Source organism: Chelon labrosus (genome assembly GCF_963514085.1).
Source record: "Chelon labrosus genome assembly, chromosome: 15".
NCBI lineage: Eukaryota > Metazoa > Chordata > Actinopteri > Mugiliformes > Mugilidae > Chelon > Chelon labrosus.
The window spans coordinates 6,442,866-6,470,002 of NC_140348.1; the positions used below are offsets into that span (position 1 = coordinate 6,442,866).

The 27,137-nt window shown below is 40.7% G+C and overlaps 1 protein-coding gene across 1 annotated transcript; it reads left to right on the forward strand.

Annotated features, from left to right (window-relative positions):
- Nucleotides 1-596: 596 nt before the first annotated feature.
- cdh5 (cadherin 5) lies at nt 597-27,137 on the forward strand. Its single transcript, XM_084561624.1, has 15 exons — nt 597-808; nt 8,694-8,933; nt 9,277-9,556; nt 9,883-10,005; nt 10,178-10,345; nt 10,502-10,680; nt 13,356-13,460; nt 13,678-13,820; nt 13,914-14,047; nt 15,047-15,156; nt 15,801-15,903; nt 19,848-19,978; nt 20,233-20,347; nt 24,255-24,387; nt 25,962-27,137. Exons 2-15 carry the CDS (start codon nt 8,694-8,696, stop codon nt 26,344-26,346), a joined length of 2,349 nt encoding a protein of 782 aa, XP_084417750.1. The 5' UTR covers nt 597-808; the 3' UTR covers nt 26,347-27,137.

Here is a 27,137-nt window from a genome sequence, read left to right on the forward strand (position 1 = left end):
AGCTGGGAGCCCCAGTGAAGAAGACTAACCACAAAAACAGGAAGAGGAAGTGGGCAGTGACCTGTGTGTGTGAGTGTGTGTGTGTGTGTGAGAGAGAGAGAGAGGGAGAGAGAGAGAGAGAGAGAGAGAGAGAGAAAGGAGGTTGCGGTCAGACAGCTGTGGTTCAACACTTTTGGCTGCTGGGTGAGAAAACCACATCAGAGGCGGCACGGAGGAAAAAAAACAAGAGAGCCTTAAACCTGTTGGATTCACACCTGAGGAAAAACCTCAACAACCTGAGGAGGAAAACGGGGCAATAAGGACAGTTTTAGGTAAAAACTCCACAGTTGGAGTGACTTGGAGTTTTTACTGGCTGGGGAAAAAAAGACACCATTGAAATTTCTACTAAAGAGATCTCTGTCACCCTTACCTGCCAAGTGTTTCTGTCAGTTTGCCTACGGAAAGCCATCTCTGGGATACATTCAAGAGGCATCGGCCCGTTTCTCATCATCACAGACTTTCTTTCTTATCCAGCTGACAGTCCAGGAAAAAAGGATTTGTACAGAAAATCAAACTGAGACAGAAATCCCCGCTTGTGCAACAACACCTGCTGCTCTCTTCCTACGTCGGAACAAAGCAGCTGGCAAACAGAAGAGAGAGCAAAACAGAGTTGAAGCCGTGTGCGGTTTTAAACCTCTGTTGATCCTCGCATACCAGCCAATAACTTCTACCAGCTAAATTAATTAACATTTTGAGCGAGCGAGTGAGCACCTTGGAGGATCTGGACTGGACCACCATTTCTGCCTCCCTTGGACTTTCTGTTTGAGTGGTAAGTTTTCGCTTTCTGTCTTAAAGTTGGGAAGAATGAAAGAAATACATACTGTACAGTGTGTTTTTTATGTGTGCATGTACTTAGATAACATGTATGTCTCAAGACGTACAGACAGATACATTCTGAGCTCTCCTGTTCAGCAAATTGAAGTGTGAATATACATTTCCCTCTGATTGAAAAGCAGTGTACGGCAGCGCAGCCAGAAAATGTAACCCAGATCCCTTGAAAACGCTCCAGGCTACTTTCCCATTCACTCCAGGGTGAATAGCTCATGAATACTAGTAGAAAGTGTCTCAAATAAGGTACAGAAATAACTTGAAATGATGGCTATAACCCCTTTCAGGACAGGCTGTCTGCCCATGTCACTGTTCACATATGTTATGCCAATGATCTCGGACAGCTCGGTGTAGATTTGAATGCTGTAATTGAGCGCTGTCCCCTTCCCCAGAGGCTGGACTGTCATTCCTGGAGACAGACGGCTGTGACCATTAAGATGATGATGAACTGTAGACACAGCAGGAAAAAATTAAAAGGAAACTAAAACCACCAGGAGAGTTCTACACTGGGGAAAAAAAAAACAGCGTTTCATCCCAACTGTCAAGTTGATGTCTGGTTGGTTTAGCTATGAAGTATTGATGACACACATCTAATATTAACAGCACAGCGAAGATCTTGCCAGTTGAGTGGTGTCATTTTGTCAGCTGAAGATTTCCATGGCATACATATAGTGTGTTTGAGATCCCATTTATCAACTTTTAATGTCAAACAGTACATGAAAGGAAAGAGAAAATAAACCCTCATTATATGATTTCAGTTTTTTTTGACACACAATTTCTAAAGACGGCATTTGAGAGGAAATTGAGATTCAAATTTCTGAAGCCGTAGTTTGAGGTGTAGTCGTCCTACACAGAAGGGAGAGGTTACTCTGCTGTGGTGGATTTTCTCTGTGAGTCTGGATCCATGGCCCACCGTTATAGAAGTGATTTGATTTGGTTGTTACGTCGAAAGCCGTTGATGCAACTAAACCCAGTGGTCTAATTCCTGGAGAGGGAACTATCAGGGAAAATCCTTTGGGTGCCATCTGGGAGACTTCGACCTCCCAGACACACACACACACACACACACTCGTAGATACACACACTGACACAAGACTCATGATTAGAGCCATTCATTCATTCAGATATATGTCACTTTGGTTGACAAGCTGTCCAGCTGTGGCGATGTTAGCTCGGCTGAAGTCAGTGATTACTACTGAAAGACCCAGTTGAGGTTATTTTTTCAGTGACTGACCTGTATTCTGCGCTTGACATTCAGCAGTATATCATACTTCATCTCCTACTCAGACGTTTATTTGGGGATTTTTCAGTCCCCAAGAAATAGATCAATACATACAATCATCTAAAAAAAGGAATAAAACAGAGGATTACTCTGATTTAGCTCCTACTCCTAGAATTTAAGGCTTTCAAATGCAGCAATCTGATTTTATTGGACATGTTTTAACATTCGTTTCTTGACAAGATTCTGCCAACATTGCCTTCAATTGTGAAGTGAACTGACTCGAGATGACGGCTTTAACAAAAACATGGATTTCAGAGAAATAATTGGCACTAATTGAAACATGACTGTTTGTCACCACAGCTGGCCAGCATCATTCATAAATAACATGCTGGGAAATAAGCGCTGATTTGTCTGATTTGACTCTGTCAAAGTGTCAGTGAGGACACTGTGTGTGATCTGTGTGTGAGGTCCTGGTGTGACTTGCCGGCAGACAGATTGTTAGAAGCTGCTCTGTGATTAAACCTGTTTTAATCTCAACAACAGACACATGCTGCCCTATGCAGCAGGCAAAACATGACAGAATTGAAGATAAGAAATCACTCCCTGCGCCCAAAGCACACAAATAAACAAACTCCTGAATTTAGGGTAGTAAAAGCAGACTAAACAGCAGACGTTTATGCAACACAACTTAAAGACTGAATCTCCTGGAGTGATCCAAGGATATTTCATCAGAAAATACTGGTCAGATATTTTGCTGTTTGTGAAGCTTTATCAATAGAGCAGAACAGTAAATTGTTCTTTATTTTTGATCTTGAGATGACACTGCACATCAAAATTCACCTAATTTGAACAGGTTCTTCCTCTGGGTAATGGTTCATCCTGTCAGGAGAAGGAATGTCAGTTTTCATTATATGTGCAAATTTAATTTAATTATTCTGGTGGATTTTGGCTCGATATCTCACGCTCATAGATGTTCAGGTAATCACAGGGAAGAGCTTTAGGGATCATCCTCTGGGGATGATGAATAAATGTATGAGGTATAATCTGTCCAGTTGTTGTTGAGCTATTTTAGGCAGAAGTGTTGGACAGATGGACAGCCACAGTGACAGTCTCTCCAAGCTGACACTTGTCCAACAGTGGGACACATCTGAACCATTTTCTGTCAAGTTAAAGGAACGTTACAGATATTAGTTTGATCTTTCATTGTCACTCTCAGAGTGACATCTTCAGCGGACACAGCTCCATAGAACAGTTAACCCATTTATTGTTGGTCAAATAATTACATCATTATGTTTTTATGTTTGCTGAAGAGTTTTTCTTACAAACTGTTTAAACGCATCTGTCAGTTACTGGACTGTGAAAATGGTGTCCCTAATCTTTTTAAACTGGGGAAGCAACCGACAGTGAGGTAAACACCAACTTTATTTGTGTCAACAAACTAATGAGAAATGGGGGAATTTCAGATTCATCCCTTATGCACAAATTCTGTGAGGACAGCCCTTCAAATTTCCTGCCTGTTATCACCGTCCATCTCTCGATCAAACGCCACATGTCTAAATAATAAAACAAAACGAAGAAGTAAAGGCCAAGAAGAATCATTCACCCAGATACCTGACAGACGATAGACAGAATGATTTCTTGTCCCTCTAAAGATTTTATCACGGCGTACACAGTCAAATCGTATTTCCGTCTTTAAAACACAGAAACGACGACAAGACTTGGACGTAAACTTCAAATACCCTTCAGCGTCCGCCAGGATTATGAAGTCTTGTTGACTCGTTTCTGTGCTTTAGCCTTTGGTAGACTGAAACTAGGTCAGACCTGTCTGCCAGTCACAAAACATCCCAGAGAATGACAACTGTATCTCTGCGTCTGTCTGTTTCTGCTTCTCTGTCACACTCACGCACACTCTGTAGCCTGCGGACAATGTACAGATGCAATTACAGATATTCCTGGGTGTTATTTATTCTTCATACCTCTGAAAGATGCCTTTGATAAATGATGCTGTAAATAACTTTTTATAATCCTCAAGTGAGATTTGGGTACCTGACACTTGCAGTTTAAAAAGATATTATTATATAAGACTATGAGTGTATATATAGCATGTTCAAGACTCTTACAACTTCCCATACATCAGTCTGCACACTGGAATGGTTTTGAATGTAACAGTAAACGATTTAAAACTTATTAAAACTAGATAACTAAAACTAGACGACAAAATTAATTAAATAAAAAAGTTGTTAAACTGGGGGCACTGGTGATTTCCTCTTTTGCGCCGTGTTATGAGGTGCCAAATATGCCTTCAAGATGAGGCTGAGAGAGCAAGGGGTGGGAAAGAAGAGAGGTGAAAAAGAAAAGGTGAGAAAGGGGAAAAAAGGAGGAATGACAGACAGGAGGCAGAAATAGACTGTGTGAAAAATAAGGTACAGCTCTCACCTTGAGAGATTCAACCAGCCAGAAGTGGAAAATATTGAAAGAGCAAGCAAGAAAAAGAAAGAAAAAGCAGCGGGGATGGAGACAGGGAATAAACATGAATGAGAAAAGTGTTAAACTTGATACAAACACAAACAAAGTTAGAAACTGAGGCAGACATGCAGTCAGCGGCAGCAGTGAATACCAGGAAGGGTGTGTCCGCACACTAATGATGACCCTTCATTAACGGACCCAACGGCATTTCCCAGAAGCCATTGTGTTTACGCTTCCTGTTGCTGATAAAAGAGGAGGAGTAAGACTTTGGCCCCCGGAGGAGGAAATGCTCTTTTAAGAAATGCCCTTTTAGGGAAAAATGCCCCCGGTAGATTTAGCTTGTATGTGTAGTGAGGAACCCAGTCATCGGATGTTCCGGCGTGATTAAGACGTTTTATGTCAAGTAACATTTCGGAAAGCTCGGAGTAAAGCTTCTTTGGTGTCCTATAATGTTCACTGAATGTCCAAATTATCAAAACATCATTTATTATTTAGCTAATAAAAATAAACTCACCATTGCAAATGTTGTTTGACATTCTGGGTTGGGAATGTAGAGACAAGTTCTCATTGCTGACATCAGAATCATTATATTAAATTCGGGTTGGATGAGACCAACGACCATAATGAGCAACAACAGAATTAACATCAAATTGAAGTCAGTCTGATTAAATGGCTGACTAATGCAAAAATAATATCATGACACACCATTAATGTTTGAGTTCTGTGAGACCCTTTTCATCTAACAGCAGCTCTTCCTCACACTTGTATAGTAGTAATAAAGAGCCAAAAACTTATTTGAGTTTTTATGTCCACAATCCTTCTCCATCAAAATCCAACTGAGGCAAAGAGAACATTTTGTTCACCTGCAACGTTCTTCCTTTAATGTTCTTTTCTGTCTTTATATCTGTTTGAGTTCAGTAATGGGATTATTAGATGTTAGATAACATCAATGAGTTACATTTTTATCCACACTATTTAGAATTATGGCATGCTGATTTTAAAACATCCCTTAATTTGTTAAAAAGTGATAAAAAAAAAAATAAAAAATTACAAAAGTGCTCTGTGTGAGCACTTTGTGAGAACATGCATGTACAGCACAAGGTGTGATTGCTTTGTTCAGAACACGTTGAGAGGAAGGATGCTGGCTGACGCACATTAATGCTGAGCAGCGTGAGGAGAAGGACACAGCCAGGAAACCTCTTTGGTAGCCTGTGAATGTGTCAAGATTTAGTTAAGAAGAAGGGAACGCTTGAAGAAACCCAACGCACCCCGACGCATCAGTGCAAGATTAGGAGTTTTATTTATGTGAAAATTAATATTTTAGATTTTTAATGCAAATTCAATGACAGTTAAAAGGAGAGCCCCCCACCCCCCTTTCTTTTTTAAATCTCATGCTGGGTTTATCTCCAGTGGTGGTTGATGGCATAAGGGAGAATTTCTAGTAGGAAACTGCATGGAAACTGGGAGATAAATAATTATTTTTTCGCACACACAGCATTTAAGTCAATCATATATGAGCATACAGACGTGACACACACTTCCTGAGTTTTAAAATGTGGTGCCTCACATGTAGGGGGACGCAGTTCAACCAATAAACTCACGAAAGATCACTTCACAACAGTGAAACCACAAGCAGCAATGGAAGATGGAATGACAGAGCGATGCTAACTGGGTGCAAACATTTGTGTTGAAGTTAATAAGGAGTCATAACGTCAGAGAAAGTTAGCACCAAGTGAGATTAAGGTATTAGGAGGCTAAATTATTTCTCATTGGTATTAAGATTTAATTTAGTGTACAGATCGCATTCTGTTTATTACCTGCCTACGGGGACAGAGATGTGCATGCACAGACAGAAACAAAAAACAGATGTTTATTGGCGCGACACACACACACATGCACTTTCATTGTGAAGTCCACAGTAAATTGCAATAAAAGATGATGCACTTGTGTTTAATTAATTTAGTCCTGAAAGGAAGCTGAACAAAGAAAACACAAGAGGAAAAATAAAACCTAAACAAAAGGACGTGAACTGAAGGCCAGAAAACACTGTTGAGTCTTTGGTTGAGCTGATTTGTGGGGAGCCGTGTGAAGAGGTCAGCGGAGGTCAGCAGAATACGAGATTAGGCCATTAGAGAGAGAAGAGTTTGTGCCAGTATAATCCCCTCATCATAATCTCCCTTTCTCCATCCCTGCTGCTAATGGCTGGGAGACAATAAGATGCACTAATCTGTCTACAGGGATGGCACAGGGCTGCGCTGAGATAGATACTGGAGTACAGAGCACATATAGACTAAAGTGTTTTGAAGATTATTTCCCTGGCATTTCTGCTTTATTAGATAGAGCCCAGTGGGGGGAGACAAGAACGATGGGGGAGGCAGACACGGACAGAGAGGGTGAGGCAGTAAGAAAGGGAGTAAAGGCTGCGGTTTTAACTGCTGTTTGCCTGCCTTATACATTTTCATTATGGTTAAACATTGCTAAATGGCTTGCAGGCAGGAACAAGTGATGCAAGACGGTGAAACGCTTTCCAGTTCTATAATCAGTCAAAGAACATAAATCAGATGAGTTTGGTTTAAATTTTGAAGGTAATCCCACCAAATTTGAACTTCAATAAAAACTATGCTTTAGGACAGTTTAGTCTTATTTTTATTAAAGACTGCTTGTGTCAAAGAAGTGAACATTGCAAATCCTTTGTGTGTCACGCTGAACACCACATCAATGGTTTATGATGTAACACAACAGTGAAGTGTTGAGAAATGGACAGCCTTCACATAGTTCAATAAACAAGCCCTGTTGGTTTGTAAAATAGTCAATGGAAACAATTGTCCAAAGGCACAGATTTACATTTTTTGTGTGTGTGTCACAACAGATCACAGCTTAATGTCTTTCAGCTGGGAGTAATTTTTCGTGCCTGCGTCAAATATGAAAGAAATTATTTTAAATCTAACAGTGATCTTTTGCTTGTCTGTGTTTCCACCTGCTGGTTCTGGACCTTTCTACAAATTGTGGTCGTTAAAAGGAAATTAGTAATTCCTGTCCATGTCCAAATGATGAAACTGTCTGGCTGTTGCATAGATAAAATTAGACACACCAGCAGCGTAGTTAATCACTGTGGTCAAGACTGAACTGTCTTTAAAAATTCACTCCTGTCTCCAGAGGATGAATCCTAATCATGTTTGTATTTACATGACTATTCTTTTGCAGTATTATGTCTCTACCACTGCTGGATTGACTTCTGTTAAATTTGATACAGGCAGTCGTGTACGTTTGATGATCCTCTCTAGTGTCATCATTTTAGTTGATCTACTTTGGTTTATTGCTGTAATAGTTTGCGATGCCGTAATGTTTTTAAATGCTCAGACTGAAAGTAGGCTCAAAAAATGAACAAATAAACAAAAAAGGATATTTTATTATTATTATATATTTTTTAAAAACTAGATATGTTCAAGAACAAGGATTAAACCACAAAGCTCTCACCGTGTTACACCAAAATGCTTTCTTTTGATACACTGCATTAAAAGGAGGAAAAACGAAGCACTGATCACAAATTCAAAATGTCAAAAAGTCCCCATATGGAAAATGGCCTTTCTAATGGCTGATAAAGACAGACATCCTAAGTGGTTTTAATGTCATCTCCTCTCTCTGTCTCTGTCAGTCTCTCCCCTTCTGTTTCTGTTTCTCTCTCACGCTACACCAGCGGGTCAAGACCTAAAATGGGTCACAGGCCTATGTTTAATAGATCCCCATACGACCACGGTAGTGATATGCTTTCAGTCCAGGTCCCATGATGAGAGGCTAAATGTTTCATTTGGGTCCCAGGCTGGAAAGGTTTAAGAGCCCTGGTCCTAAACGATAGCTAGACCTCGAGCTCAGCGATGGGCTGTAAGGGGAGAGCGAGTCCTTGGCCTTCACTCTAAATCTCACCCGGGCACAGTGAAGGGGTCTGTCCACAGCTGATAAGTGGTTTTAATGTGATCTTCTCTCTCTTCCTTTCGGCTCCCTCTCTCCACTCTCATTTCCTCCCCCCTCCATGTTCCTGTATGCATCCCATCTTGTCTTGCCTTCTTCTTTTCTCATCCATATTCCTTCATCCCTTCTTCCTCTTATTCCTCCCTTCTCTCGTTTCTTTCTGTTGTAGATGATGGCTTGGCTCCAGCTGTGGACTATGAGGCTTATGACCACTGTGGCCCTGTCCTTCTTTCTCGTCATCGCTGAAGACTCTGGACTTCCTGAGATGGAACCAGAAAAGCAAGGCCCAGCTGACATTGTGAAGAAGGAGTCCCATGCGGTTCTGTTCAGGCAGAAGAGAGAATGGATCTGGAACTCACTCTATGTGGAAGAGGAGAAAACTCTAAATAGGCCTTTTAAGATTGGACAGGTAGGTTGACAGAAAGACATTGTCCTTAGGTTTCTGGTCTACTTCTTGGGCCTAGGTCCTATAGTTTAGTCAGTGATCTTCTTACCATGTTTGCCTGAAGGGAAGGCAAATTGATATTTTTGTCACATCCGTTCAGTTTGATACTATAGCATGCCAAGAATCTGGGGCACTGACTTGTTCCTTACCAGCTCTTTGATGAATATCTGAGCAATTTGCCAGAATACTTTGTTTATTTGTAGAAACTTTGCTGGGAGGTTGTTGTTTTGTGTCCTCACTCCAACTGGGAAAAAAATGAGTGTTTAAAACAACAATCACAGTATTTATTTATTTTTTTCTTTCACAGCTTAAGTCGAGCAAGAAATTGGAAGTGACGAAATTTTCAATAGAGGGTGAAGGAGCAGACGACATCTTCACGGTGGATGACAAAGGAGATCTGTTTGTCACCAGATCTCTGGACAGAGAACAGAAGAACGCATACCATTTGATCGCTAAGATGTTCGATGGGAACAACCAGCTGATAGAGGATGCCGGAGATTTTGAAGTCCAGGTGACAGATATCAACGACAACGAACCAAAATTCCAGCATGCGTACAATGGCTCCATCGTGGAGAGGTGCCAGACTGGTAAGAAGGGTCAAAAGAATTATTTCAGAACGTTCACCGACTGTTGAAATGAGGTTGAAAAGTTGCTCATACATTTTAAATATTTGTGTATGTGCAAAGTTGATATATTATTGCAGCTCAACTGTCACAATCATTAGTATATCATAATTATATTATGATTTAAACAACAGTTTTGACATTTGATTATAATGTGTTAATCAGTCACACAGCCAAAATGATCAGTAAAAACAAATACCGCAGGTCCATTTCTTTTCATCAAAACACTATTTAACATAATGTCTTATTCATGATGACAATTATTAAGTTCAATTATCTCCTCCACCTAGGAACTAAAATAATTCAAGTGAAGGCAACCGATGCTGATGACCCCACCACTGCTAATGCAGATCTGAGGTACTCTTTGACCCGAGATGGAGAGACGTCTGCCTTTAAAATTGACAGCACCACAGGTAGGCTTGGCTGCAGCGGCGTCCATCATGATTTATATCCTTCAGCAGCAATGTTTTTTTCTTCTTCTTCCAAGTTAATTGAGTGCAGCCGTGGACGTTTGAGCTATTTTTACTTGAATATGAGTCAGAGTTGACCTCACACACAACACCCTCTCTGTCTGTGTCTGTGCAGGTATGATCAGCTGCAACAAAGGTACTCTGGACCGAGAGACCAGGAGTCAGTATGTCTTGGTGGTTAAAGCGCAGGATATGAGAGGATTGCCTACGGGCAGCACAGCCACCACCTCTGTCACCATTACCATCGAAGACATTAACGACAACATGGCTTCTTTTACCAGAAGTAAGGAATTGAGTGCAAAAGTAACACATCAATCTATCCTACGTCAAAGGACACACTATAACATGGCAACAGAGACAAACCGTTTCACATTGACGAATTTACTGTAAATGTTTTACATATGTGGCATTATACGTGATATGTGTTTTCTGTCCACAGACACATACAACCTGCAGGTTCAGGAGGATCGCAAGTTGAACGAGGAGATCGAAACTCTGGTGTTGGAGGACAGAGATGAGCCTCATAACAAACAACCCATCTTCACGATTCTGGGTGACAGCAGCAGAACATTTCATGTTGGTCTCAAAGACGGGGACGGGAGCCTCATGCTCAAACAGGTAGGAGGCTTGTGTGGCAACAAATGAACTGATTAAATCTCAAGGGTAAAAGTTTTTTGTACACCTGATTTTTATTTCATTTTTTAATATTTATTATTGAAGTCATTACCTTGTTAGCTGTCTGCAACTTGTGACAAAGTTGGGCAGTGGATTGTGAACAGTTTTTGCCCTTAAGTGCCGTATCAGAATACCTTTTGCACGCAATCGGATAGTTTTACAATGAATTGGAGCAACAAACAAAAATTACATGGTGTATGCTGATCATTAAATGCCTCACTAGCTGTTACCTGTTCGTCCTTTAAAAGTTAAAAATATTTTACAAAAGACACAATAGTGGAATCTAAACATTTCGCTTCTCTGACGGCAGCTATTTAGTTATTAACAAAATCAACTTAGTGGCTCACCGCTGAAATTACCGTCTAAAATATATGGTTTATGAATTCCAAGCGGTCTGCAGACTAAAATCCCCCAACTAAAATTTAGTGGGCAGGAGAACTTCGGGCTGGCGCCCAAAGCTGGTATCCGATCAAATCAACTATCTTTTGAATATTTACTTTGTATGATGTGATGATTTCATCGCATTATTTTGCAGAAGGGAAACACTGTGTTTGAGCAGATCGTTGGCATACTCAGCATCTTCTCCTGGAACTGTTGTCATTCTTCTTTTAGTTGGTCATATTTGTATTTACACTACCACTGCTTGGATAGCAGTCGGTGAGCATATGATTTTCACAAGCCCTCACCTGTCCGTATAGGACTATAAAACTACTATAATAATATCCACATCTTTTTAACCTCACGCCAGTTTGTTGTCCTATTTGTGTGTTCATTTTCCTCCGAAACTCACATAAATAATTCATGATCAAATCCTCATTTCTATTTTTAATAATCTGTATGCCTATTTTTAATAATCCATGTACCTCTGGCAGCTGCATAAATACCCTTGGTTAGGAATCACTGGAGTAGAAGCCACCCCCCCCAAAAAAAAGAAAAAAACATCACATGGATAGCTCACTTTTATGGCTAATCCAAAAATAATTCAAAGTAGTTTAGGATGTGTGACATCCTCACACTTTAATGTTCAAGGCCCAAAATACTGATGTGAACCTCATACCCTGAACAGCATGAGAGAAACACGGAAATAGATTAACGTTCTGGCACCAACACCAACATATACTAATAAACTGACATAAAAGTGGTTTTCGATGATGCCAACATACATGGCTACTAATTATGCTATGAAACTAAAACAGCAATGGGAAATGTGAGACTTTTTTCATAGGATGACAGTGATGTACAGCGCCGAGCTGAAACCCAAAAGTACCGGCCTCCCTCTGGTTGGCAAAGATATTTATGCTTGCGGGAATTCTAGCAGGTTTACTTCACTGGATTGTGCTCCTCAGATAAAGTATTTAGGACATCACAGAGCCTGAAAATGTATTCTAATGAAATGAGCTCTGTAATAGCTTGCACCCACGCTGGCCTGGAATCGAATCACACCACAATCTTCTCTCTGCTCAACTCGCCCCTCAGCCCTGCAGCCCTTCTCATCTTCCTCACCGGCTGTGTTTACACGTGGAATAAGCCGGCTATCCGCCACACTGCGGTTAAGGTCTTATTCTTGTTAAGCTGTTTACAAATGCCTTTGATTCCCTGCGAATGAGTATCCTTGTTACCGTGAATAATCCGGTTAACAGAATATTCCTGTCTACCTGTGGTATCCCATCCACAGATAAAACATTCCTGTGGAATAAAAAATTTTTACCGAACAGTAGCCTATTTCTAAAGAAATGATAGTCCCAGTAGGGATATGACAGTAAGCATTGCCTGCTGCCATATATTTGGCCTCATAAAAGTGTATCCAAAACACCACGTGAGTCTCTGTTTGTGCAGATATTAAAAAAAGTGAAAGAAAATAAGGTATTTCCATGATGCAGTAACACATTGGGAACGCAGAGGAAAAGGTTTTCATTTGAAGCTTAAATCCAGAGCATGAGCTCAGCCAGGCTGTTTGAGCTGAGTGGTGACATTAACAGCCTTTTTACACCTGGAATCATTGGCTGTCCTCGGTGAACAGATGCAGGTGTAAAATCACTGAGGACAAATGTAAGAGATGCATTGGTGCACATAAAAAAAGAAAAAAGAAAAAAAAGAAAATAGGGTGCAAATGCAAAGTGTCCCCAGTCCATAAAAACAAGATACACGCTTGGGGATGAATCCAAATTTGGAGCAACTTAACTTCAAAAGTGACATGAGGGAGAAACACTTTTAGTAGATAGTATAGCAATGTCTCAAATATATATATATTTTTATTTTGGTGAGAGAACAGAAACATTTAGGATTTCTCAAGAGAACCATTTTAATAGGAGGTTTAAATATAGCCCAACTGCATCAGATCTGGACAGTGTGGATATTGGGTGCATATTAATGAGAAACAGAATTGAGTCTTGCCTTGGTTAGATAAGTAATCTGGTCGCATTCTCCTTGAAAAAAATATCTGAAAAAAAACCCAGTATGGTTTAGGAGGAGCTATGACTCTCTTAAACACAGTTTCAAAATTATTTATTTGAATCTGGGCAGTGTTCAAAATAACTGATAGTATGAATCATGATCCACTGCAATGTGCACTGACTTTTCACTCGTTGTTGACTTAATTCCCTCTCCTCTTTTTCCAGCCTCTCGACTTTGAGACAAAGAACAGCTACACTTTCACTGTCCAGGTGCGAGAAGAGCTGGGGTTAACTCCTGACAACAACAACAATGCAGTCACCAAAGCCACGGTAAACATCACACAGGGCAACTGCAGGATGTTAGCGGCCTGCTTTTCTTTTTTTTTTTTATTAAAAATTGAGTGCAGTGTGGCTCCATCGTTATAAGAAATGCACAGTATTGTATGCGTCAGTGGTCAAAAAGCAGTTCTCAGAACAGTAACAGAATATGTCTTACAAAAAGGCAATCTTAACTGCAGTCTTTTAACTGTAAATTTAACATTGACAGATACATGTCAAGGTATTAGATGTAGACGAGCCGCCTGTCTTCCCCCATTCCACCTACAACTTCACTGTCACAGAAGAAGAGATTGTGAACAACATTGGAAGGGTCACAGCCAGAGATCCAGACGTGGTCAACAACATGATAAGGTGCAATGTGGTACACACTCCCAAAAGAGAACTAATAATCGTATTAGTCCTGCAGAGAAGTTGTTTGACAGACCTTTTGCTCTCTATGTTTAGATACTCCATCTTAGAGAAGGACTGTCCCATCGGTATCCACCCACAGTCAGGTCAGCTGTTCACCCTGAGGAAGCTGGACAGAGAGCTGGAGGCCAAACACATGTTTCAAGTTAGGGCTCAGGAGGGGCAAAATGGTATGTCACACACTCACACATGAGCTGCACGGATTTATTTATTAATCCTGTTTCCTTTAAACAAGAGATCCTCACACAAATAATGGAAACCATGTGTTTTCTCTAACAATGTGTGCATGAAGGGAGTTGCAGTTGAAAGCCCATTGAACACAGTGTTCTCTTGTTGTTCACTGAGCAGCTCCTCTGGATATATTGAAGGACAAGAGTGTAATTTTTTTCATAGATTAACACATTGCATTAACACCTGGTCGACCCACACGGGAAGGAGAGAGTAAGCAGGAAAATCACATTAGCGTGTTTCTTTGTTCACTTGCAGCTTCCAAAGCAAACTCTATATTTTTAGAGCAGCAATGAATGAAATCCAAAGATCTATTTTAGTGGCTTGTCACGATGTTTAAGGAACACAATGGTCCCCTGAGCTTGACAAGGTCCTCGATATAGAGTACATGTACTGAACTAAAGATAGTTTCCAAAAGAGACTTGCACATTTATCAAAAGATGAATACTCAAAAGAACATCAATGTAGAGTAAATGTAAAAGCTACTTTAATGTGACAAAAAGGAAACAGCTCACGAATAGAAGTCCTTTCAGTCACTTGACCTTAATCAGTTCCATCAATGACAGAGACACGCACAGAGATAGGCCTGATCATCATCATCATGTCTGATCACTGTCACATCTATTCATTAAGGTGAATGACATACCAGCTGTATGGTTCAGACTTCCAACACCAACGTAAAAATAAAAGTTTAATGAGCAAAATGCATGTTTGAATGCTGTATTCCATTTCTATAAAGCCTCTTCTGCAGGGGTTTTGAATATATTTTTACTTTGTCCTACAAAATCTGTTTTCAACCTTCCATATTGAATACTACATATCCATGGATTATATTATATCTTAGAGTACAACTTCTGCACCAGTCACCCATTATCCATCAGGCAGTATCCATTGTTAAAGTACACTGTAGTTAATCACGCGTTTCTGTCTCTCTTCTGTAGGTTTGGAGTCATTCGTAACAGTTAACATTAACATTAGAGACATCAATGACAACCCTCCAGAACTGGTAGCGGATGACATCTTCGTATGTGAGAACGACATCACTGACACGGTAAGAAGAGTTTAACGCTTCAATTAAATGAGTTATCCTGCATTTCTCTGTGTTTAGTTGTGGTACAGTGGGTAGCGTTGGTGCCTCACAGCAAGAAAGTCGCTGGTTCGAATCCCCGGGGCGACTAGGGCCTTTCTGTGTGGAGTTTCAGCGTGGGTTTTCTCCGGGCACTCCGGTTTCCTCCCATCATCAAAACATGCTAGGTGTTAGGCACCGGTCAGGTTGGCCCACAGTGGCGGCGCGCGCGAGTGCAGCGGCTCAGGACCAACCCTCCATGTCCTCCATGTCTGACCATGCAATCTCGTTATATGATACTTGTATAATATAATGACAAATAAAGGCTCTTTATCTTTATCTCTTTATTACGTTGTGGACTGTAGATAGTTACAGATCTTGTTGTTGCCTCTATATTTTTTCTTGTAAACATGTTGAAATTCTACTAGTAAGGTGAAATTCTAGAGTAAGGTGATGTCATATAGAGTTTTAGCTACTTGTTTTTGATTTCTAACACATTTAAACAAGCGTTTAACTTATTTGAGATGGTGCGAAATTATTTACATTACACATCAATGAAATACTAGAAGGATTCACTGGATGTGGAGGAAGTCTAAGAAGGACTTATTTTAGTTTTTGCCTCTCCTCAGGTGATTGGAATATTGACAGCCACAGATAAAGACGAGCAGCGAGCTTCCTTCACGTTCAGCCTGGCCAGTGAGAGCTCCAACTTCACCATCCGAGACTACGGCAGTAAGTCCTTGTCCGCCTCGAGTACACTTCCATCTTCACCTTTTTTTTCTTGCTTCTTGCTCTAAACGGTGCTCGGAGGAAGCGCTGTCCTCGGCACTTGTTGCTATGCAACAACTGAAACTCCACTGAAAGCACAGTCCTCTGTTGCTAAAATCTGAAATTATTTTAACTTCTCAAAGCATGCTCGGGCTCTCCCAGCCACACGAGGGATTTGAAGAGCCTGTCTGGGACCATAAGTGTGGTGTAGAATACTCAGCAGCAAATACTGAAAATAATGAGAAGAAGTGTCTGGGTAGACTTGCAGATAACTCTGTATGCATTCTAAACTCATCCTAGCTAGCACTGATAAAGGAACACGCCACACACGCACACACACATACTGCTGCTAAGCTAACAATAAAATCATAAAAAAAAAACAAAAACACCTTTATATGGAAATCTGCACCAAGAGGAAAATGTGTGCAGTGCACGTACACTTTTATTATCTGTAGGGTTCTACATTGTGCCGTTTTGGAAGTTGTTAACACAACTTCAGTCAGTGCACGCCATGGCTTAAATCTAAAAGCTTAATTGACTGGTAACGTAAAACATACTGTGATTGACAGTTCAACGTACTGATTAACTGTACAGGGAGTACTGAAGGCAGCATGCTCGTACAAGCTGAGTTGATTTCAGCTCCGTGTAATGGTTTGTATTTTTAGCACTCAATGGTCTCAGCAGTGGGCACATATGGCTATAAATCCAGGGGAAAACGTAAATCAGTCACTCACCACTCTTTCTGATTAAAGCTATTTGATGTTATAATGCTTCCATTTATATGGTTGAAATCCATCTGATAGTAAATATATATCAGTCTGTCCCTAAAAAAACGTTGTTAAATATTTGAATAATCAGTTGTGTTCTACTGTATGTTAGGAAGAAAAATTTCTCAAAATAATAATAAATTACAAATTGTCAGCTTGAATTAGCAGATGTGACACTGATGATGGAGTGAAACACTACAAGAGACATTTTCTTTTCATCTGCACCTTGATATTAAGTCAAAGGTTGGCGTCTGTTACATCAGATTTCCAAAAGCCTATTTGGGTTATCCAGCTTAGGACACAAAATGGCACAAGTAAAACAGTTTTCATCATTTTTGATCATCGCATGAGGTTATAATACATGAAAGCCCAAGGAGACGTGTTACCAACTGCTGTAGTCAAATATTAAAAGTCTGAATAGATGAAAGCCTTAGGTAGTCAGATGAAAGATTTAGGTGAAGTGTTACTATTTAATTTAAGCGAAACTTGAACCACGCTGAAAGGAAGATAAACAGAGAGGGGGGAAAAAAAGGCACGAACTTGCCTCATCCATTTCCTCTCTGCTCGTGCCTGGAGGGGTTGACACGTTGAACCGATGGGGAGAGAGCGCAAACGGAAAGACACATGAGGTGGAGTGGTGGAGGAAAAGATGAAAGGAGGTGGGAGGAAGAGTTTGGGACGGAGGGAGACAGGGGTAATGTTAAAGTAAGACTATTTAAAGGAAGAGAGAAGGCTGAGGGAGAACGAGTGATATGGAAGGACAAATAGAGTAAAAAAAGAGGCGGTAAAGAAGGGAAAGGAGGAAGGAACTGATATCAGGGCGAAGAAAGGATAAAAGAAGAAAAATGGAAAATCCAAAACAAGACGCAGAATAATGGTAATGAAATGAGATAACAAATGAGGAAGGCGAGAATAACAGAGGCTAGCCAATGTAAGGGAAGGAGCAAAAAGAAGAATGGAATAAAAAAAAGAAATAAGGACAGAAAAGAAAGGAGAGGAGATGAGGACATGTAGGGAGGATGACATCAGAGGCATCACATGTTTAAAAAGGAGAAAAGGAGGAGGGGATAGGAGTTGTTTGATAAGTGCTGGATGTTAGTGCGAACCTATGTTCTCCTCTGGAGACTGTGGACTGTGCTCCCAAAAATCATCTGACAACACCTAACACCACTTAACACGCAACTCAAACACTGCATACACACACACACACACACACACACACACACACACACACGTAACAAGAGCTGCAGAGTGAAGGCTTCTAAAATATTTATCGACTACCAGCTCTTTAAAACTTGTGAAATAACAACCTTCATTACGGAATTCAAAAGACAGACATGCACACACTCCAGTAGTCAGAGTCATGTCACTTGACTGTGCAGCTACACTGTGTTCAGACCAGGCGACTACATGAAGCTCAATGCACTGATATCAGACAAAAACACGAAGGAGGAGGGAAAACAAAGAGAAAATGAGGAGTCTAATGAGTTGCAGGAAGAGAGAGAGAGCTGAAGGAATATGGAGAGGACAGTGGGAAATATCCAGACAGACAGGAATGAGATGAAATCAAACAAAGAAGGAGCAAGAGACGTGAAGGAGAAGAGGGGCAAGATGAAGGGCAGACAGAAGCTGTTTTCATCTTTTATTCAGTCGGGGCTTCATCTGTACCCATGTCCTCCTACACACACCTTCACTGAGCAGATGTTGTCTCATAGACATCACAGTGGAAATCGCCGTAATGTGATTCTATCAACTGACATTTTGAACTTTCAAGAAAAGGTCAGTCTATCCAAAACACAGAAAATCTCTTCTCACTTAAATCGGCTGTCTTGACATGAAAAGAGTTTGGGATTTATTTGCATTTGAACTAGTTTGCCCCATTAGAGACCCAGCTAGCTTTGAGCTAACTGACTAGCGCTAGCCTGTTCACAGCTAGATACCGTGTTAACTGGTGTTTTCTCAATAAAGGAAAACAGAAAATCATTTTGTGCTCTAGAAAATACCATAAACATATCTTTTCAGAAACAGTGTCACATGATAGAATTAAAGGAATACATAGTGATCTGTGTGAATTAACCCGTTAATGCAAACTTTCATCTCCAGAGCTCCTCCAGCTGTGCACATCCCATTCATGCAAAAGCAGCTCTCCTGTTAAACAGAGGTTATTTTTTATTTAGATGTCAATGAAACAGAATTTTCAGAGGGCTTGTAGCTCTGTGTTTTGAAGTGACTGAAACCAGCGAACGTGTGAAAAGATGATTGAAAGGACAAAGAGAAAAAGAGATACATTTTTAACTGCTGCATTTGGCTCCTCAATGAAGGGGCATGTGGATACAAAAGTGATGGGACTGTGATTCACTAAAATTCCACAATAGTCACATTGTAAAACAAAAAGTCCGGCCCAGATCAGAAATGAAAATATCAGGTTCCATGTCATTTGTGTTATTAATGCTGTCACACCCTTACCCTGTACATACCGTCCAGTTTAAATGTCAGCAACGTTCAGGCGGTTTTTATTTAATCTTGCCCTTAAACCAGAGGAGCTGTCTATATTTCGCTGTCTGAGTTCATTCAGAAGGGGCCTTTCCTGCCATTGTGTTCTCTGAAATTCCTCCAGCGGTGGGATATTGTGGAGAAAGGTTCTCCCCATCATCTCAGCAGGAAACCTGTGCCTGCCAGGAATTTGACTAATGACTCTATTGTTGCTCAAGTCTTTAGTAGAGACATCTACGCTGTTCTGCTCAGTGTGTTGCATGACTTTTATTTCAATCTGCATCACATTGTGGCTTTTGATCAAACTGTGCCTTTGGACAGACATTTCCACTCACAACAATGGAGCATGAATTATGTTGATGAACGTATTTGAGCACTTATCGAAGAAAATAATCCACTTTGGCCGGTTTCTGTGTGGTGCCATTATCTATAATCCTAAATTACTGAAGTCCTAAGTGTATCAGTGTGATAATAATCTTCACACTGTCTTATCACACATATAAACAGACTTTATAGACTGAGCAGGTCAACATTAGGCCTACTTTAGTGGCAAGTCAGACAAAGTAGACATCGATTTTGCAGCAAGTAGAGGTAATTTTGTGTAGCAGATAGTTGTAATGGTTTGTATTTATATGGTTTCTTGCACAGACAATTCAGCAGCCATCATGGTGAGACAGGGCCCGTTCAGCATGGATGACCCCAAGGATTACAGCGTGGATGTGCACATCCGGGATGGAGGACAACCCATCCAGACCAGCACCACCAAATTGGCAATCAAGGTCTGTGCGTGCTGTTTGTGTGTGATGCAGTAAACTGCTTGAGGTTCAGCACTAATGATTTGAAATAATTGTGCCAATGAATTGCAAGTTTTATTTTTCTGTCTAGTCTAAACCAGTTTAAATGCAGAAAATCTCAGACTATATAATCACATTCAATGTGTAGCTTACACAGACATTCTTCAAATGCGCACAGTAATTCATTCATTTCAACAATGCGCTGACTGATTAAGTGATTTTTGTGACACCTGTTGTAGTTGTGCCGCTGTGACACCAACCGGATTACTACGCACTGCAAAGCTGGGGCTCGGAGGATGGGAGTCAGTGTTCATGCTCTGATAGCCATCCTGCTTTGCATACTGACCATACTGGGTAAGTATTTTTCCTTGTCTCCTAAAAGTGTCCAAAGATGTACTCTATACTACTTTTTATTAATTATCCAGGTTCCGCATTCCTAAGTAACCGAAGTAGCTTGAGACAAACACTCTGATCTGTGTCTGCCAATTGCGCTTTGTGAGATCGACCATTAGTGTTTGGCTGCAAAAATGCAGATCGGGGCAAACCTAAATATTTTTATTAATGTATGATCACCTATAAACTTGAATAATGATGTTTTCATTAGCTTAGAGTGAGCCACTTGGTCGCAATCAACGAGCTTGCCATTAGATGTCACTAAATCGTACATACTGCAACTTTAAGTAGCTCTTTAAACATATCCTTAAAACATTATTCCATGCTCACTTTGTGGACAGTCGTATTCATATCATGTGTGTGCTTGGAGTTTAAAAACATGCATTTACTCTGAGATCTGACCGTAATTTATTGTTTTGTCGTTGCAAGTAGGAACTGTTTGGATGTAAATAAGTCACAATAGTCATCAAGCAAACGTGAATTCAGGAAACAGGAAAACTAAATGTATCATGCACACAACTGTGGCATTGATTTTTACTTTATAAAACTGATGGGTTTATTTCCTGACAGGCAGGCAGATTCAAAGGAGTGCCTTGAACCCACATTGTTGTTAGTCTCTGAAATAAATTCATGAAGACAGCATCAATGATACGTGCAAAAAGAGAGTGCTGAGTGATTGGGACATGTGCACAGAGTCACTTGCTCTTTGTGATAAATAAGATTTGTGTTTTGTGAAGAACTTTTCCCCTCCTGGTGTTGTTGGTTTTATGAATAATGCAGCGGCGGATGTGGAAATAATGCCTGTGGTTGTGAGCTCAATATTCTCTTTGATACCTTCGCCCCCTGCTCTCTCTTTTTTTTTATGTTGAAAGAGAGACATTTGTCATGTTGGATGAGAGGCACACTAGAGCTAGCTGGCCAAACAAGAGGGATCTGGGATGAGAAGTGCTGGAGAAGAAATGAAAAGAGGAACTTAAAGATGAAGAGGGATGGAGGCGGAGTGACACATGGGAAAAAAAATGTATATCTAGACTTAGACATGGGATGTGAAGAGGGGTGAAACCGGCAGACAGACGAGAGACGAGCAAGACAGAGAAAGTGAGGTGGAATGAGACCAAATGAGTGACAGAGAGAGAGACAGACAGAAAGAGGTTAAAGAAGAGAGACACCGAAGAGGAGAATTGTGGGAAAAGCTGCAGAAGAATAGGAGTGGTAATGAGGAGAGTTTATCAGCTCTTTAGGTGCCGTCTGCTTATCAAACACCACCAAACACTCAACCTATTAACTATTAATACACTCCTCCACTATCGTGCTTCATCCCCTTCATTTTTTCCCTTCATTTCTCTCTTCCTCTTCTTTTTTCCCTCTGGGTGTCTCTGTCTCTCCCTCTCTGCCTCCCCCTTTTCCCCTTTCTATCTCTCTTTCTCTTTATCAAACACCCCCAATGCAAGCTAGATTAACTATTTAATGCACTTGTCATTATCTGTCAGGGCCCAAAGCAATTTAGCGCACTCCCCATTCACACATTTTCTCACATGAAGTCGGGTTTGACACGCGGCTAGAAATTTTTCTCAGTCGTTCACCAAAGAAAGGGCTTCTTCTTCTTTCTTTTTTGGTCTTTTCTTGTCCCTCTAAGTCTGATATCTCCAGAGCTTATTAAACTGCAGAGCATGTGTTGTAAAAGATTAATCTGTTGGTTTCCCATGCAAACTTAAATTAGTCCCGTTCGCCCTCAACTAAAAGGCATGGCTAATGCTGCCCGTCCGCTGAGAGAGAAAGAGGTTCATATCGGGACCGAGGCTTGGGGCCTAATCTAATGCCAAATGCGTCCCTTCTCTCCTCCTCCTCTCCTTTATCCTTCTTCTCCTTGTCTGTCTTCTCCCTAGATTTCCTCACAGCTAAATCTCACGTTTCGTCCCCTTCCTCCTCCCCTACATCCGAGGCTGATTGCCACATATGTTCCTCCTTTCCTTTTGTTTTCATCTCTTCCCTTCTCCCGCTTCCTTGTCCTCATTCAGCATCTTTATAAGGACACTGAAGTGTAAGGCGTGGGCCTTATCCCGCTTATTTATTTGGACTTTTTCTAAATTAATGTAATCATGTAACGTTGAGTTTGAATGATTTGGGATAACTATTGTGATGACTAAAGCATTAAGACTTACCAAACCAAGTTTCTAGTTCCAGCTCTAGTTCAAACCTCTAGCGTCTTGTTTTTGTTGGCAGTGTGGAGATGCTGCTGTTCATTCTCATTACAATTATTTTTTACACATGTCTAACGTCTTTAAGCACCGTGACACACCAAGCTGTCAGAGTGGCGTTTTCCAGTGTCGGGTAGTCGATAAGGATCTGTGGTCCTACTTTTGGGCGCTCTGCACTGTTGACAGCAGCAGACCTCTGTCGGGACTTTTCAGCCAACTCAGTATTTTGAATTGATCTCTCTTTTTGACTGTTCAGCTTTGCAAGCGTATGCATGAGAAGGGGAAAATATGTCTAATCCAACATTCAAATACTGTAGATGAGGTGATCAACACGGTTAAGGAGAGGCCAGTAACGGTTCGTAGATCTTCCTAGAGTCCCAGTTAGTTCTACCCCTTCAGGTTCCCTCTCTAATCTAATTGACAAATACAGACTTCTGCTAACTGCTGGTATGAAGAGTTATTTTCTCTCACGCAGATGCAGAATGCTCACGCTAGCTGGCCATGTGCTGTAGTCTTTGTGGAGTGTTTAAGTGCAACTTTCTGGTCTAGACACAGGTGATGATTGATGTGTCTGTACCTTATGTACTTGGTACCAGATGATACCTACTGTCATGGAATTTATTTGCATTCAATTTTGAATATCACAGAAACAACACGAAAAACATTTGTAATTCAACATGTTCAGTCTTGGTTCGTGAGGGTTTGTTGCTATATTTTGATCCAGAAACAGACAATGAATGTCTGAAGGAAATGGGAAGACCTATCCAGTCACCCCAACCTCCTTGCCCTGTTGACGTCAGGCTACTTCGATCTGCCGTAATCCCTAAGGCGGCTAGAGCTCTTTGTCTCTTTAAACAAACGTCCTTCTTTTCCCCTGGAGATTTTATGTTTTAAAACTCATATTGTACCAGTCTGTTTCCTATCCTCTCTCTTCATCCTCTTTTACTCTTTTCTCAGTTGTTTGTTCCGTCATCATCAGCCACATCCCGCTTCTTTTTCCTTTCTTGCTCACCCCCTCCACTTTGTTTTCTCATACTCATTTCCACTTCTTGTGTTTACTGACTCTTTCTTCCTGTTTTTTTGTGCTCCCCTCTCTGATGTCTTTTTGTGCAGAGCTGGTGTCTGCTCATGTCTGGCTAAAAAGATTCATTTAAGGTTTTCATGCTTGGGGGAAACGTCTCTGATACTTTAAACTATTCTCTCTTCATTTTCTCCCCACATCATAGTCCCATTCCCTGGTTGGTGCTCCACTTTTCCCTTGTTTCATGCCCCCGTTTTTATTCCAGTTCTCTCTCATGATTTAAATTCATACCGTTTCTACTTATTCTACTGGTGTCTTCAATTTTTAGCAATAATTGATAAAAAGTTTTTAAGGATAAGACATGAAGCACAGGGATTTTGCACTTTCCATCTTTTAAATATGGCCTGAATACATAATTTATTTTCCTAGAATTTATCTGCAATGGTGGATTTTTGATTAGATGTACTGGATGTTGGCTGTCAGTCACCGAACACTAACATTGTTATTGCATCTATTGTAGAGTTTTTTGACCTCTGCCTAAACGTTGCTTTGACTTGTGTTTCCGATAATGATGCTTTCAAAGAAGAGTCACACACACAGCAAAGTCTGAAAATGAATATATTGTAAATTCTTCTCTTGTGCTCTTCAGTCATAGTGATCCTGTTTGTGATGAGGAAACGCTACCAGAAGGACTCTCTGGCCAGTATGAAGAACAGCGGAGAGATTCATGAGCAGCTCGTCACATACGATGAGGAGGGAGGCGGAGAGATGGACACTAATGGGTATGTAGTTGAAAAAAGGCACTGCTATGCACTTTAAAACTGACAACCTGGAAATAATTCTACATTTACAATTCATTTTATTTATGGTCTTCTCAGAAATACTGAGACTTTTAACCTTTAAAGGAAAGCAACCAACTATTAAATTATCATCTTAACGTCTACATTTTTAAAATAAAAGTTAACAATAAGATTGCAATAGTTTTCATTAATCTCTCTTTTGTAGTTGAGAGACTAAAGGTGAGAGTAGGCCTACATCATGATATACTCCAATATGGCATAACATTATGACCACTGGTTTAGACTTGGTCATAACTAGGTTGAGTGTTTGAGAGGTGAATAACATTGACCATCTTGTGACAATTCAATGTTCTGCTGGGAAACTTTTGGACCATTCATGTGGATGTTACTTAGACATGAAGCACCCATCTAGACCAATGATGGCAATGACACTCCTTGATGGCAGCAGCCATCCCCAGCAGGATGCAGCCTGACACAGGCACACACACAAAAACGGTTAAGGAACAACTCAAAAAACATGAAGAACAGCACAAGGTGTTGACCTGGCCTCCAAATTCACTAGATCCCATACTGATCAAGTATCTGTGGGATGATCCACAGAGGCCCCTCCCCTCAACCCATAGGACCCAAAGGCCCCCACTAACAACATTCTGTTGCCAGACACCACAGGACACACAAGGGAGAACTACGCAATATTAGGAAGGTGGTCATAATGTTATGCCTGACTGGTGTATGTACGAGATGATAAACTGAATACATTAGTTTTATACTTTTCTTATTGCTATTTCTTTTTATCAGTGTTTATTATTTTTCCACATACATTGACCCAGTTTATTTAAAGAAGTTTATCTAATCTGAGTCTAATCTAAAGAGTACTGGAAGCATACGTAAGCATATATTATCCATGCAACATATGCTGTTAAAGGACATGGTGGCTTAAGTAAAGTAGTGACTATTCAGAAATTGTAGAATGTAAACAGAGTCAAGAATGGATAAGACAAGCAGCAGAGAGTACACTGACATTATGTTGACATTTCTGCTATTGTGCTTTTACATAAAGGCCAAATTGGGGGTTTTGTGGATGACATTTGTGTTTTGAAAAGATAAAATCTTACGTTTCCATTGGTAAAGTAGGATTAAGTGTTATATTCGATAATGTCATAGTGTTATTTCCAGTGGTAGCACTCTTTCACTTTGTGTTTCTCTCAGTCAGACATAGTTGGTAGGATTGCAACTAAAAAGTAAAAAATAAAGCAAAAGTAAAAAAGGTTTGTGACCACAGAAACAGGAATCGGCCTGGTATCATTTAACAGCGTATGAGTCACATGCTAAGTCACATCCCATGTAATCAATATACATTTTGAATTTTTGTTATTTAATGCCGTCTGATCTCTGTGAGGGACTGCCTAACCTAGTGCTCATTCCAAACTCCAACTATCTCAGGTGTGACTGCACTGCATGAAATTACATGCAAAAGCTTAAAATGTACACAATTCCATGATAATACATACAGTAGCAGCAAATATACTCACAGCACTCTTGCTTCTCTCTCCTAGCTACGACGTCTCAATCCTCACCTCTGCTTGCAACGACGGCTCCATGCTCCGCCACCCTGATCGCCACCCCCACCCCTCTCTCTACGCCATGGTCCAGAAACCCCCCTACCAGGCTCAACCCTCTGCATGCAAGGGCGACATGGCGGCAATGATTGAGGAGAAGAAAGACGAAGCTGACCACGACAGAGATGGCATCCCGTACGACACTCTCCACATTTATGGCTACGAGGGACCCGAGTCTTTAGCCGGAAGCCTGAGCTCTCTGGAAAGCTCCTCCACCGGTTCGAACTTGGATTACGACTTCCTTAATGACTGGGGGCCGAGGTTCAGGACCCTGGCTGAGCTGTACGGCGTAGACGGACCCGAATATTACCATCAGTACTGATAGTATTACAAAATGCCAAAATGCACACGCATTGTGCGTCAGTGGTGAAAAGGAGCCATAATAAAAAACACACATTGACCAAAAGCATGCAGAAAAACACAAACACACACACACGCACATATAGATCAACAGTGTTCTCCAGAGACTTTTCCAGCTCTTCAAAACAAAATCAGGGGGCTGTGTTTTTTTCTAGAAACAACAACAACTAACTTCTTTTATCATGTGTAATTCAGTGAACCCATTAGTGTGTTGTGCCTCCCATTTGTTCACCCCCCATCAGTAAGTAGGAGCTTCATCAAAATCCAACAAGCTCCTATAAACTGAATCAAGGATATCTTTTGACACGGCGCCCTTTGTCCATTTTCAGCGAGACGCTGGAAAGATTATTAAAGTAACACAAGGACATGACGCCGTAGGAGAAAGTGATAACTAACTGCTTCGCACATTTACAAGAGGACTGATTGTTGGTGACAGTGCGAGAACCACACCGGGAGGATGCATTTTATTCTGCCGTAGTGTTGTGAGCTTGACATCATAACCGTTGTTTTTATCGTACCTGCAAAGCTCATCCAATCAGTTTTGGTTTATCTTTGATAATAGATGGGGTAATGCGGTCACTGCTGGCCAGCGATGTTGCCCAGTTATTAATATTCTTTAATGTCTTATTGATGTCTCAGCTTTCATATGCAGCATTCATTTGCAGTCTGTTTTTCCAGCAGTGACTGTGCTTAAATGGACAAAGTATTGCAGGTAAAAGATTTTAAACCTTTGAAAATCTGTTCACTAAATGC

What these genes read in the sequence shown, in the direction of transcription:
- cdh5 (XM_084561624.1), top strand. Translation starts at nt 8,694, where the DNA reads ATGATGGCTTGGCTCCAGCTGTGGACTATGAGGCTTATGACCACTGTG. An exon ending in CATGGCTTCTTTTACCAGAA is followed by an intron (nt 10,346 to 10,501) that starts GTAAGGAATTGA and finishes TTCTGTCCACAG; the next exon opens with ACACATACAACCTGCAGGTT. An exon ending in GGAGAGATGGACACTAATGG is followed by an intron (nt 24,388 to 25,961) that starts GTATGTAGTTGA and finishes TCTCTCTCCTAG; the next exon opens with CTACGACGTCTCAATCCTCA.